The following is a 15,167-nucleotide window of genomic DNA, read 5'->3' as shown; positions in this document are numbered from 1 at the left end:
TTCAGGTACTCATTAGTCTGAAAGATTAACTCTGATTTCTCTCCCCATATGTCCACCGCTTACAAGAAAATGTAAACTTGTACTGCCCTAAATTTCTCCATTAAAGTCTCCAACCACAGGACATGCCTTCTTCCCCCGCGATTTCAAGGAGTGGCTGAGGCTGACTTCCCCCACCCAAAACTGCGTAAACTTCTTTGAAGATTCTAAGTTTATTTTTAAAATTCATATACACGTTTCACTCTACTCCTGGCTATATTTGCATTTTCTCTGTATAAAAATAAGATTTCGCTAAAACGCTAAAGTAGAAGAAACAATCCAAGAAGCAGTGCTGGATTTATCCTAAGGCTTCTGGAACCCACCAGGCACAGTAAGTATATCTTCATTCACGCCCAGGCCTCTCTCACGGCAAATACTAGAGGTTTTCAGCAACAGGCCTTAAGTGAATAACCAGAAATGATAAATACAACAGGCTCTCAATTTAGATTCATTCCAAAAATGTCATAGAAAAGTATAACCTCATTTTGTCCCTGAAACACTCCTGGTGAGGTGGGTAGAATTCTGTGAATTTTTAGATGAAACTGAGGTACGCAGGGGTAAAGTGGCACGCCCAAGACCATACAGTTAGGAAGCAGAAAGGCTGAGATTTGAACCCAAGCAGCTTAAATCAGAGCCCCCTACTCCGAGCCACTAGGTGGACTACCTTTCTCTAACCTGAGATAACCTCCCTTTTAACTGACTAATCTCTTTGAGCAACAGTAAGTACTGGTGAGGTGCCGGGCACATCTTCCTTTAACTTGTTATTCCTTTCTAATAACTAATCGTTGCTTATGTTTGGCTCAAAGTCTGACTGGAACACTTCCCTTGATTCCTTAGTCATGTCTAACACTTACACCTTCACGGTGACTACAGTTACTTGATTTTTTTAAAGCCAAACAGCCATCAAATGTGTTTTCCATTTCGGTAGGCAGGCGGGCAGAAAATAAAAGTCTGGGCTTAAATTGTTTTACGGAAGAAAGATACAGTAAGTCCAACAGGTTGGGTGTGCAGAAGGCCATCCTGCTTTTCTCCAAGGTAAGGAAATAACCCCACTGCCTGTCAGGGGTGCACTAGAAAGAGCGCCAGCCTGGGAGGTACGGGTTTTACTCATCACTGTGACACATTTGTGTAAACCTTCTCCTTTTCTAGGCCTCCATTATATGTGGGAAACAAGGAGGCTGGACGAGATCCCCCAGGTCCTTCCAAGCGATAACATGCTATGAATTACAGGCCCAACCATGCTTTTATTTCCTTGTTTCTCTAAAAGACAGAGAAACAAGGTGTTTCTCTCTGGTGTGTGTGTGTGAAGAGAGAGGAGCCACTTCCTTTTGTTTCTCTCACCTCGTGAGCTGGCATTAAGGCACAGTGCGTATTATAAAATGCTACCGTGAATAACCGATAGACTGTAATATCTCATGTCTAAGGCCAAGTTTTAAACAGAATAGAATAGCATAAAAGTAGTCAATTGTGGGATTAAATGACAGGCTATGGATGGCCATTTAGTCTCTCATGGCCCTATTTCACCTTTAAGGTCACTAGTACAGACAAAGTACAGGTGAAATACCGACTCTGCCAACATTTTAATTCAACCGACACAGGGTATCTTCTGAATAAAATGCGAATAGTCAGGATATTCTCTTCACAAAAATCAAAGCTTGCTAACGATACAAAACTATGTAGTACACTAATAAAGTGTTTATCGCTTTATTAAAAGCCAGGCGTGGCCACTGAAGAGTGATAGAAAACATCTCTCCGACCCACGAAGATCAAGGAATTACACAACAAGAGCTTGTTTTTTCCAAGCACTTGGAAATAAACCAAGGTATTTCCAAGGATTTTGTTATCTCCTGTGTTTCTATGGACTTATTTAATGTTTCCGCATGTTACTACTTCCCCGTTTTGCTGGTGACAGCTAAATGTCAGATGCTCTCTGAGCAGTGCTAACTGCCTCTTTCATGTCAACCTCAAACACCTTACAAGGCAGGCAGGTCCTGGGTAACTGTACTGGTCTCACAGGAAGGAGACCAAAAGGAAATCCTGTCTATTACAAAAAGCGAAGCTTTCTTCTTCCTTTTAAATGAAACTCTGCTCATTAGAAACTCAGTACATGTTAACTATATAAAACATGAGAAAATAGAAGCAAGCAAAAAGAAAACTAAAGAACCGCTCAGCATCCCACATCCAGAAACCAGATGATAACTGGATAGCAGATTCCTTTGTATGTTCATTTTTGACCAATGGGAACATTTATAATCCTTAGAATTTTTTAACTTAAAATACTGAAAACATTTCCCACATACTTAATCACTACTCTACAATATCCCTGTCCGTGACTGCACAGTCCAGTGACCACTGCAGCACACTGCAGCACATCCACCACCACTGCTGGACTCTGGGGGAGGTCTCAAACGCTCACTCCTAAAGCACCTTCCCCGGGCCGTCCGCCTCCCCACTGTAACGGCAATGCTGACTCTAACTCCTCCATGTTCACCACCAGTGCTCGTTCTGTGGGGGTCAATACCAACCTGACAGCACGGAGAGGCGGCCAGGATGTCGTAGGTATACATGGTGCCCAGCTGGTGCCAGCTGCCGTCCCACCGCGACTTGCACTTGATGCAGATGATCTTGTGAACCCCTTCCAGGCAGTCCACGCACACCGCGTACAGGTGCATGAGTCTCCCTGTGCACAGAGACACAATGCTGAGGCGGCCGTCAAGGAATTCCCCTTTTGTCTCCAAAGGGGGTTAAAAATTGGTGCATCTATCAATTATAAGCAAACATTTTATCATTTGGATAAATACAAAAAGCAAAGTAGATATCACATGTCCCCAAAGTTGTCCTTTTAGAATAATGATAAATTCCAACTATTGTCAATGGAGCATGTACTTTAAGTTCGATATTTAAGCTTAAATATTGCTTCAATTCACTTTTCCAAAAAAAATGCCGCCAGATTGCCAATACGGACATCCAAACTCGAATGACCAAGCCTCAGGTGCTCAGAACCAACCTGTGGCCAACAGGACTTTCTGCACAGAAGCCTACAGGTGGCACACAGAGACTGGACCGGCAACACTGGTCTGTAGTCATGGGCTCTCTCATCCGTTAACAAGTCCCATGATAAAGTCAAAAGTCGGTCCTGGCATTGGGAGCCCAGAATTATACCACGGCCAAAATTGCTATGTTAACTGTCCTTGTCCCCAAAATTACTCAGCCATCACCACATCTAATTTAGGAACCAGAATTATATCTTACTTGTAAGTGGTGTTTTAAAATGAGTTCAATGTCTTGTTATTTACTGGGCTCTGAAAAGTCACATCCCCATCCCTCCATTAGTTATTAACACCTAAAAAACAATCCACCCAGTTTATATGGAAGGCTTAGGTTAGGGTTCAATCATTGGGAAAGAGTCAGAATGCACAGGATCTGCTGGAGTGATGAGTAACAGCAACAATGCTGCTCTCTGTGCAGGGATCAGGAAGTTCCACTGTGCTAGAAACTACCTAAGTGGCTTCTTATTCAAAACTAGAGGCCCGGTGCACGAAAATTCATGCACTGGGGGGGGGGGGGGGTCCCTCAGACCAGCCTGCCCCCTCTCACAGTCCAGGAGCCCTCAGGGGATGTCCTGCTGGGAGCAGGCCCAAGCCACAGTCTGGCCTCCCTCTGCAGGAGGCAACTGGGCAATCAGGGGAAGGCAACGCCCCCATCACACCGCGGCTGCCTGAGCCTCGGCCCTTGCAGCCACCCCGGCCCTCGCAGTGGCAGCCACCATCCACAGCTTGCCTGAGCCTCGGGCAGGCCTTGGCAGCAGCAGCCACCATCCGAAGCTTGCCTCCATGGCAGCCACCATCCGCGGCTTGCCTGAGCCTCGGGCAGGCCCTCGCAGCGCCATCCAATGCTTGCCTGAGCCTCGGGCAGGCCTTGGCAGCGGCAGCCACCATCCGAAGCTTGCCTCCATGGCAGCCACCATCCGCGGCTGCTGCGGCTTTGTCCGGAAGGACGTCCAGAAGACATCCGCTCTAATTAGCATATTACCCTTTTATTAGTATAGATGTGCTGTTCGCTGCCTTCAGCCAGACCATGGCCCATCACTCCTCGGTGCTAAGGACCAGCGTGCTCGTTAAACTGGAGAAGGGTATACAGTTCTTCAGAGATACCTTTTACATCATTTTGTCTCCTCTTTGAGGACTAGGTCTTACTCATTCTTGTAGGCTGAGTCTAGCATAGTGCCTGAAATGTGGAAAGCACTCCACAATTGTATGTTGAATGAATGGATGGGGCTTACCAATAGCCAAAGACAATATAACCTTGAGGGCCTCCATGTCAAAAATAGGAAGGATGGTGCAAGCTTCGGGCAATACTGTCCACCTCTGCTCTAGACCAGTGGTCGGCAAACTCATTAGTCAACAGAGCCAAATATCAACAGTACAACGACTGAAATTTCTTTTGAGAGCCAAATTTTTTAAACTTAAACTTCTTCTAACGCCACTTCTTCAAAATAGACTCGCCCAGGCCTTGGTATTTTGTGGAAGAGCCACACTCAAGGGGCCAAAGAGCTGCATGTGACCACGGCTCTAGGGCACTGAAAATAAAAGGCCACACATACCATTCCCACTCAGAGTGGCCCGGGGACATTTCAGGATGTTAATTCAAGCATCCAAAAGATACTAGATAACACTTCATTCTTTTTCCCTCCTGGACTTACTGTAATTCTCAACTATTCAGACATGCAGGCAGCTGCTAGGAAGGGTTGGGGCAGGGACAGACAAAGGTCAGGTGTTGGTAGCAAAGACCCTAATGATGAGGTTGACAGCGAGCTTTTGCTGAGGGCTTACCAAGGGTCTGGCACTGTGCTATGAGGCTACCTGAAGCACTGCACTTCACCCTCACAGCAACACTATAAAGAAGCTATTATTGTTATTCCCATTCAGAGAGGAGGAAGTGAAACTGAGTTTGAGTAGCTTGCCCACCTTCATAAAGATAATGAGCAGCAAAGTCCAGACTTCAAATCCTATCTGCCTAACTCTTAACCTCTAGACAAACGCCTGGTGTGGACTGAGCCTCTGGATTTGTTTCAGTTACTATTATACATTGTCCTAGATACAGAGAAGTTTACATTTCTGAACTCTAGGGTTGTGAGATCAAGCAGAAAGTGGAGATTCCTGAGAGGACAGTCACCTGTGGTTCTAAGTGGAAAAGAAGTACAATAAAAACTTCATTAGATCAATCTTAATAAATATTCAAGTCAAACAAAAATACCTAATCAGAGGAAGAGTCAGTGAATGGAGGCTGGAGCCGGAGGCTGGGGAGGGCAGTGAGGGGTAGAGGACATGGAGAGGGGGTGACCATCCATACAGCCAGCACTGAAAATAAGTTATTTCAGCAGCATATAATCAGCTGCAGCCGGGAATCTGTGGCCTGGAATGTGGCCTTTCTATTGGAGTTGAAAATGCTGTGGGGAATACATGGCCGGGACTCTGATGGCAGAAATGATTTACACTAGTTTGCTATAGAAAGGACTGCATGGACTTCTCCGAGATGTGACAATAACAACACTGGCACATGTCAAGGCTCCACAAAGAACACGACAGACATGACAGAGCTCTTTATTATAGCTTGAAACTGCATCTACAACCTGTTCTCCATCTACGCTACTCTTTCTCCACTCTAGAACCTCTGCTCAACCAAATGGTTCTCTCCAGCTTTCTCACTGCCTCCTAATTTTTTTTAAACCACTATTCCTTTGCATATTGCTTCCTCTCCTTAGCAACAAACACCTGGTGTGGCTAGAACCTCTATTTCCAATCAGTCCACCTTTTGATATATGCCTTCACATTGCCTCTCACTATGCAGGCCAAAGGGGCCCCTTGTTCCTTGGAAATTACAGGACCCTTAATGTTCGTAATATCCAGATGTTACTAGGTCCCCTTGTGGCACTAGAGCCATAGGCCTGGGAATTAGTTATATTTTTATCAAAGCATCATACATCCTAAGGCTATAAACCGATAAAAGGTAAGGACCAAGAGTACCCAGCTCATGAAATTCATAAGTTTGATTGGCTGATGAATGAATTAAATGAAAAGAATTTGTCCATCATCATGAATGGAAAAAGAATGCTACTACTCTCATGTACCCTCCACCCTTGTACCCTCATTCATCTTCATAAAGAAAATTTCCAGCCTAAAAATGGAGACTAAAGGTGTTTCAACTTACTACCCTCTCAAATTATCCCCAAACAGTATGAAGAACAAGAAAAACACAAAAACTCCATCTTCTGTGAAACTAAGAGGTATCTCAAACCTAAACCAGACTACGAGGCCAGAAGTTGGATGGAGGAAATGTACATGGTTTACTGTCAAACTGGACAGCGAGCACAGGGAGAGTGGGAAGAAGTGCTGAAAGGGAACGAGTGGGGTATACAAGTAATCAATAGCCTATACAGCTTTTTCCATCAAGAAGCAGAGTCTATTTCATCATCCCCTGAACCTGGGCTAGTCTTACAACTTGTTTTGATGAACAAAATGTAATGTTACTCAGGTCCACGCTTAACTTTCGCCCTCCTGGGAATGCCATGTGGAAAGCCCAGGCAAGCCCACTGGGAGGTGAAAGGCATTACAGAACGGGGATGAGCAATTCCAGCTGAGGCTCCCGAGGCCAACTAGCCTGCCAACTGTTAGATGTGTGGGAGAAGCCATCCTAACCACACCATCCATAGAACTGTGAGAAATTATAAATCACCACTGTTTTAAACCACTAAGTTTTGCAGTGGTTTGCCTTATAACAAAGGCCAAACGACACACGGGATTAGGTGAAACTCAAAAAAATGCCTGAGAACAATCCCTGCAACTTCAGCTCCTTACCCCACTGAGAAGGAAAAGAAATTGCATCCATGAAACAAGAACAGAATACTATTAAAAAGAGCTCTTAGAAATTATAAATATGAGAATAAAATCTTTAAACTCAGTAAAAATACTGGAATATAAAGTCAAAGGAATCTTTCAGAAAGCAGAATTAAAATAAAGAGATGAACAATAGGGCCAAAACATATATAGTAAAGATAAACCAAAAATAATTTCCTCACACTTAAGAACATAAGTTTACAAAGTCAAGAAAGCACCCTGTCCAATGAATGAAAAATAGAAAGACCCATATCATGGTGAAACTGCAGAATGCTAGGGAGAAAGAGAAAATCATAAAACCCTCAGGGGAATAAAGGAAAAAGAGTAATATTAAATAATATTAGACTTCTCAATAGCAACACTGGAAGACAGGAGACAGTGAAGAAATGCCTTAGAAATTCTAAGGGAAAAATAATTATAACTTGGAAAATTGTAACCAGCCAAACAGCAATTCTGAAGATAGACTCAAGATATTATGAGACTTTCAAAGTCTTAAGACATCTATTTACATGCTCCCTTTCTCAGAAAGCTCACAGGGGATGTTTAGCAAGTTGAGGCAATAAACCAAGGAAAAAAGAAAATGTGGAGTCCAGGAAACAGAAGATAAAAAATAAGAAAGAATTACAGAAATTCCTAGGAGGGCAACTATGTAGTATAACAGGTATTGAGTGCGTAAGGACAGACAGGAGCAAGAAGATGAAAGGTTCCATGAGGGAAATTTTTAGAAAAAAAATCCATAAAATGTCAGAGGTATGTGGAAATGTTTTTGAAAGGTGGTCTGCATTGCTGCTGGAGAATGAGAACAACCAGCCAAAGATTCAAAAAAGGCTAAGTAAATGGAACGTGAAGCAATTATTAACTTCAACAAAAACAAGAGGTACTTCTATATAGGAAATATAAGTACCTATACTTCTTGGCTCAATACTAAATATTTCCATACTAATGGTTTAAAAAAAATTAAGGATTATCCAAGAATCCTATATAATAAAACCCTAATATGCATATCGACCTAACAGTGGAACGACCGGTCGCTATGATACACACTAACCACCAGGGGGCAGATGTTCAACGCAGGAGTTGCCCCCTGGTGGTCACTGTGCTCCCACAGGGGGAGCGCCGCTCAATAAGAAGCCAGGCTCACAGCTTGCAAGCGCAGCGACGGTGGCGGGAGCCTCTCCTGCCTCCGCGGCAGTGCTAAGGACGTCCGACTATCAGCTTAAGCCACCAGTCGGACATCCCCCAAGGGCTCCCGGACTGCAAGAGGGCACAGGCCAGGTTGCGGGACCTTCCCAAGTGCACGAATTTTGTGCACCGGGCCTCTAGTTGTGATATATTATCCTGAGGGAAAGGGGAAGATCATGAAAGCATAGTCATCCACCTTAAGAGTCAATAGGTAGTATCTAAAATTGGGAGAATGAAGATAACAGTTTTAAAATATGATGGTAAAAACCTGAAGAATCACATAAGATTTAAAAGTCTCTGGGAACTCAGATAGCAGGGATTGGTAGGAAGAAGACAGGTGGGGATGTCATTTTCACTACAGGCCTTTATACACACTTTTTAAAGTTATAAAGATAGGTGACACGCATCCCATCTTTACATAAATTCAATAGTGTTACATGCATTGACCGACTGCTCACCTCTGCCATTCAACATACGGTTGAAATGTCACTAAGTCTTTTTATGTCATCCACAGCATTAATAAGCTCCCACCCTTCACCACCAAGGTAGTATCTGAGTCTCCAATAATCCTCCACATTCCTTTTGTTGCTATCAAGAAAGACTCATCTTTCATAAATGTCAAGATTAATTCAAATAATCTAAAAACACCCTGACCCTCTCTGACTCCTACTTTCATATGCTTACAAGGATCAAAGAGAATACATAGCTTGCTGGGCATATTAACACAGGTTTCAAAGGCAACTATTTTACAGTGAGTGACATTTTTATGCAATTTCTTCTCTTAAGTTTCCTCCCAATGATGAAAAACTATACACCAGGAATCCTCTCTTCAAACGGCAATAGAACAAACACATGAAATTACCCACCAGGACAACTGTGCTAGGGGCACAGTGACATTGGAGGAAGCAGACCTCCACCACCTCCCTGGCACAGCGGAAATATTCACGTGTGACCTAGCCCCTGACTAGAACCGGAAAGCACCATCAGTTAACACTGAGCCAGAACAGAGGCGGCCCATCTCGTTTGCTTTCCAGCTCTCCACAGACAGAAAGCAGGCAAGGTGAATGAACACCTGTACCTTGAAGGTGACAAGGAACATCATATTCGATCTCATCGTGTCTCGATGGGCTTAGGAACAGAGTTCCGTCCACCAGTGGGAACTGTTCGAACACCGGGAGCGCCCGGTGGCACAGGGCACAGTTTACGACGTTTCTGTGGCTGGCGCTGAGGGCCGCAAGAATGAACTTGCGCAGGTCCTCGCCCTGGCCCATCTGGGCATCGTCTTCCATCCGCACGTGGAAAGTGTTCAACTTATGCCTGGGGATGTGGGTGAGGAGCTCTGAGAGGTCCAGCCGCCGCAGGAACTGTACGGGAGTGTCAAAGTGGCCGCCCCTGTGAACTGATAACCCAGCCGGACCGTAATCAAAGTGGGCGTTTCGGAACACATGGCCCCCGGCCATGGCCTTTTTGTGAGGCTCAAGGTGGATGGCGTTCTTTAAGAATTCCCCCAGGTATCTGGAGGAGCGGGGGCCGCTGAAGTGGGCAGGGGAGAGGATGGAGTAGCCGGTGGGCGGGGACTGGCCGGGGGAGCCACAGGGGGAGCGGCCCCCGTAGGCCCCGGCGCTGACCGCCTTCTCTTGGGAGTGCTGCCGGTCCATGGAATGCCGGCGGGGGAGGTCATGGTTCAGGCCTTTCTGGGGCTTGTTCGGGGGCCTGCACTTCTTAGCCTCCTCCACCACCTCGCCGGGAGGCCTCCCTGTGTTCTTCTCCGACCCTGACTTCTTCTTCTTCTCGTCCTGCATCCGCTTCACCTGGTACCAGTCCGTGTCCTTCTTTAAGTGGCCCTGTCCACAGCGGCAGGAGCAGAAGCGGAAGGCCAGGTCATAGCCCTTCTTGGTCCACATGTTCTGGCGGCACTGCTTCTCGTTCCAGCTGCGGGCCCGGCCGATGCAGTTGAACTGGACCAGGATGCTGCTCTCCCACTCGTAGAAGCACTGCAGGTGCATCCAGCTGCTGTGGGGGCAGTGCTCGTTGTTGCACACCACCTTCTGGTAGTCGTCCTTCTCCAGGTCCACCGGCCTCCCGAAGCTGCAGATCAGGGGCGTGGCACAAGGGGCTTCTGGGGAGAAACACAAAAGGAGAGACATTCAGCCCACAGGACGAGGGGTTCCCAGCTGACACCAGGTCAGAGAACAAATCCCGCAGTAGCCCACTCATGCCAAAGGTACAATTTTTCTGGTGTCAGATTTCCACCAGGACTTATGGAGACTGGGGTTCCACTGGGTTCCTGCTATTTCAACGTCCATGATGTTTTCAACAGGCCCCTTTGAGGGCTCATTCTGCTCCCAGTTGGGAACCACTGAGCTTGATCACAAAGGTTCCACATGCCATGCTTGGGTAAGAGTTATCTGTGGTAGCCGAGAAGCTAAAGGAGGACTGTGAGCCACAGAGCCCCTCAGGCGGAGTTGTTTTAGAAATCTCACCCTGGTGGCAGGGTGGGCCATGAGGCTGGAAGCAGGGAGGCCAGAGGAAGGGGGCAGGGCGTGCAGTAACCCCGGTGAGAAATGACAGGGGTCTGGGCTAGACAGCAGCAGACGCCTCCCAGTGTTGAAGATGAGCAGATGCTGATGGACGGCGAGGGACAGGTTAGGAAGAAGACTTGGGGCGGGCCTGGCCTGGGCCTGCTGAGTTGGAAGTGCCTGTGCACCACCGAGGTGGAGAAAGATGTGAGTGGAGCTCAAGAGACCTGGAGCTGTGGATACAGAGGTGGAGCCACGCAAGCAGCCAGGGAGGTGTAATCCCTGGAATGTGAAGAGTGGGAAAGAATCCTGGGAAGCGACATTAAAAGGCTAGAGAAGAGTTCTCCACAGAGACAGGTGAGGAATGAACTGAGAATTCACTGGACAACTCAGGAGAGAATTCTATCAAGGCAGTCGGAAAAGGTGTAAGATCAGGGGGCTTGGACTGTCTCAGGGTGCCAGGGAAGATCAGTGTTTCTCACTCTGGACATTTGGGGCTGGACAATTCTTTGTTGTGGGAGTGTCCTGTGCACTGCTGATGTTTAGCAGCACCCCTGCTAGATGCCAGTCACACCACCCCCTCAACTGTGACACCCCAAAAGGTCTCCAGTCGTTGCCAGATATCCCCTGGGAGCAAAATCACCCCCGGATGGGAACTGCTGGGTAAGGCAAAGACGGAGAGGTCCTCCCCAGGATGAGCAGCGAGCCGGTCACTGCCACCGTAGACAGGACAGTCCTGGTGGGATGACGGGGGACAGGTGCGGTAAAAAAGCAGCAGCAGTACAGGTGACGCTCCAGAAAGGCCTTAACCACAAGTATAACCGTAGAAGGAAGGAAAGAGAATGGGCGGGGTACACAAAGGCTGAGGCATAAGCACGTTCCTCAGCTGGGCAATGAATGCCAAAAACTCGGGGCAGCTTGAAGATGCAGGAGAGGGAGCAAGCTACTCACTAACCTCCACAACCTCACCACTGCCCATTGAATCACAAATACTATTTATCCCACCAATCATCCCCTTCCGTGTGGGATTCCAGGACCTCAGCAAAACGGCCCTGACCAACTTGTTTCCGTCCATGCCTGTGACCACTGTGGCCTCCCCATCTACCTCCTGGAAATCCACAATCCTGAATCTTCATTCGTCCAAATCCCACTCCCCTAGCGTAGCAATTCACAGTATGGGCTCTGCAACCAGACTGCCCGAGCTGGAATCCCAACAGCACCACTGATGAGCTGTGAGCTCACGGAAAAGTTACTTAACTTCTCTTTGTGTCCGTTTTCTGTGTAAAAATGCATGTACCTGACATGGTGGTCATAAAGATGAAATATCCCCATTCACAGGTGGTGCTTAGAGCAGGGCCTGGCACAAATAAACCTCACCCCTGCTTTCCAATCTTCAAGGTCCACCTCTAGACACCAGTGTCACCAGGACTCCCCTCTTCCCCTACATCCTGACCAGCACAGTCTGTCTGAACCTTACTTGAGTCCCCATTCTGGTGCCCACCAGGTGATGACTCAGGGGAGAGGACATCTCTGACTCGCCTTTGGGTTCCTGGTACCACTGGCCAGGCCAGACACACATCCGGTGCCGAACATAGTTGCATTAAAATGACACTGGCACATGAAAACCTATGTGACAAGCAAAGCACAGGAAGAGAGATCTACAACCCTAGACAGAGAGAAAAGACCTGAATGTACAGAAAAGGAGGAGGAGAGTGGTTTGCAAACTGAGTAAATTAACTCCTCTCCAGGTCTATGACCTTCAGTGTCGTTTAAAATGTTAATGAGTCAATTAAACAAAGTTCAGTTGCTTTTATCTTCAGTCCTTCAGAGGAAGCGACTTGGAAGAGATGTCTCTGAAATAGAATGGCAGTAATCAGAGTGATATTAACCAAGATGAATGAAATCAAATTTTAAAAGGCCCTAACTATACTTTGCATTCATAATATCCAAAATTTAAAAATTTAAATGTTGAGATTGACTTGATATTTCTTTAAAAGGTACTCTCACATTTAAAAAAAAAAAAAAAAGGTTGACTAATCAGGGGAAAAATCCTATTTATATCTTTCCCAAAAAGCTGCAAATGTATCACTAAACCAATACTGAGCACTTCCTGCGTACCAGGTCTTAGAAGTAGGAAAGATGGCAAATCCTGCTGAGAACTCTAACAGAAGTTATGCCTGGATCACAGAGGAGGCAGAGCTCCAAGTCTCTGTCCCTGCATCCTGGTCTGTGATCACCACAGCCATCCTCCCCTGCTTTCTACCCTCCAAGACTCACAATGAAGAGTCCCCACCCCAACCTGCCAGCCCTGCTTGTTTACAGCTCAGCCACTTTGATGTGGCCTTGTGGCTAGACCTCAAAAACAAAGACAAAGCCAAGGGCTTGTTTAATACCAAATATTATGTGCAACAGACACCTCCCCCTGGTACACACCTCCAGACTAAGGGCAAGGCTCCTAGGATTAGGTGAGTCACAGGGTGGGCCTTGGGAACAGTAGAGAACTCCTGACGAGGCTTCTACATCTCACACAGCCTTCCGAGGGGTAGGCTGGCCTCTACCCTCAAAGACACGGTTTCCTTTGAGGTTTGGTTCTTAACTCCCTACACCTGGTTCCCCTCTCGCTCCCCCTGTCTACAATGCAGAAGCATCTAGAAGGTGCCTAGTTGTGATACAAATAATACAGTAAGTGATAAATAATAATACAAGATTAAACTCCGTTTCGTGTACTCACAACTATAAACCTACTTTTGCCTACTCCTGTATATGTGGAAACACACTGTAAACTGTAAACTTGCATAAAAACCTTTCTATGCTATCTTCAGCATAACTTTATACCTGTGTTCCTGGCTCCCCAACTAAATGCAAATTGCTCTAATATATTTTTACTTTTTCTATCTAATGTTTTAGATAGATACACAATAGGTGTTTAGAAAGTCAATAAATAAATGAATAATGCCAAGCCTTTTTTAAAATTTCCTAAATAACCAAAACATACAGGAAAAGACTTTGGAACTGTAAGAAACAGCAGTGGTGGCATTCAAAATGACACATGAGATATTGGCAGTATTACCGAAACATTGGATTGCTTCCTGAAAGCTGTCTCTAACTTTGCAAAACCCCCAGCTCTTAAGAATAGCTGTCCCATAAATGGAATACATAGATCTTTTCCATATTTTAATTCCTGTTACATGGGAACACATTTCCTTGCTTGCTGAACAAGTTCTGCTCAGGGTATGAAGTATGACAAGAGGAACTTCACCTCTAGCTTCCAGAGAGGCCACAGAGCTTGGGCACTGAGGACACAGACTCTGGAGCCAGCCAACCTGGACCTGACTCTCAGCTCTGCAACTTACTCGTTCTCAGATTTTGGCAAGTCAACCTCCCTGTGCTTCTGTTGTCTAACGTGTAAAAGGCAGAAGAACAGTATCTACCTCAAAGGGTCCCCGTGAGGATTAAAGGAGTTAAGGCCGTTTGAACAGTGCCTGGCATAAAATAAGCAATTATTAAAAGCCCTATCTCCTGATGTTAAAACCAAATGACGTTGAATGCATTTAGAGTAAAGCTACAATCAGGAAGTGACCATCCTATCTCCACACGTAAATAGGTGCAAGAAATACATTTCTTCCCCACAACAAGCATGCACAAAACAATTCAATAAGTATTCACTGACACGTTTTAAAAAAACAGAAGCAGAATTCTCTTCTTCTAACCCCTTAAATATGTTCTCCTCAATGGCAAACAAATATGCCCATCAGCAGATGAGTGGATTAAAAAACTGTGGTACATCTACACAATGGAATACTACGCTGCGGTAAAAAAGGAGTTCTTACCATTTGCAACAACATGGATGGAGCTGGAGAGCATTATGCTAAGTGAAATAAGCCAGGCAGAGAAAGATAAATATCGCATGATCTCACTCATTTATGGAATATAATTCAGTCGACCTGCTAGCTTTGAAAATATGAGATGGCTTAATGCATAATTTGGGGAAATGTGTCCGTTGAAATGATGCACAAAATGTGAAGCTTCTATTAATATTATTTATGCCATTAGTTAAAATTTGCATAATTCAATTTGCAAAAAATGGGCTCACACTGTACTAGGAAATAAATTAGCAGGCTGCATTTTCTCTTGTCGAAGCATGATCTTGAGGGTGCGGGACCAGGGAGAACTCACCGCACCCTGAATTCCATGTACTGCATGCACTCACCCTGAAGGAAAGGTAGGTGCAGAGGCTCTCAGAACCAAATCACAATCTCCTAATATGGCAACAAAATTTCAGATACATCCTATTTTCAAAGACTCCAAAAAAAACTCGGGTCATCCTTCAGTACTATTTTCTAATGGTAAAGGATTTTTTTTTTTTTTGCTTCCTCTGAAACACCACAGAACTTGATTTGTTACCCTTGTCAACGTCCTCCCCTCTGCAAGCACAAATATTCAAAATGTGGCCATAACAAAAAGTTCTAAATCATATTTTTATATGTGATCCCTATTTACCACCTGAGTTATATAGCACAGCATTCCCGAAACG

The 15,167-nt window shown here is 45.5% G+C and overlaps 1 protein-coding gene across 3 annotated transcripts in view; it reads right to left on the bottom strand.

Annotated features, from left to right (window-relative positions):
- Positions 1-15,167, bottom strand: part of HECA (hdc homolog, cell cycle regulator) — a 50,856-nt gene that overhangs the window by 3,702 nt on the left and 31,987 nt on the right. For all 3 annotated transcript variants that reach the window (XM_079780242.1, XM_079780243.1, XM_079780244.1), the window contains exons 2-3: positions 9,193-10,233; positions 2,562-2,716 (exon numbers count right to left, since the gene is read on the bottom strand). In XM_079780242.1, coding sequence (XP_079636368.1) covers positions 2,562-2,716; positions 9,193-10,233 — 1,196 coding nt within the window. The remainder of the gene's footprint in view (positions 1-2,561; positions 2,717-9,192; positions 10,234-15,167) is intronic.

The sequence above is a fragment of the Cnephaeus nilssonii genome, assembly GCF_951640355.1.
Source record: "Cnephaeus nilssonii genome assembly, chromosome: 9".
NCBI lineage: Eukaryota > Metazoa > Chordata > Mammalia > Chiroptera > Vespertilionidae > Cnephaeus > Cnephaeus nilssonii.
This window is presented reverse-complemented; position numbering and strand designations above follow the sequence as displayed.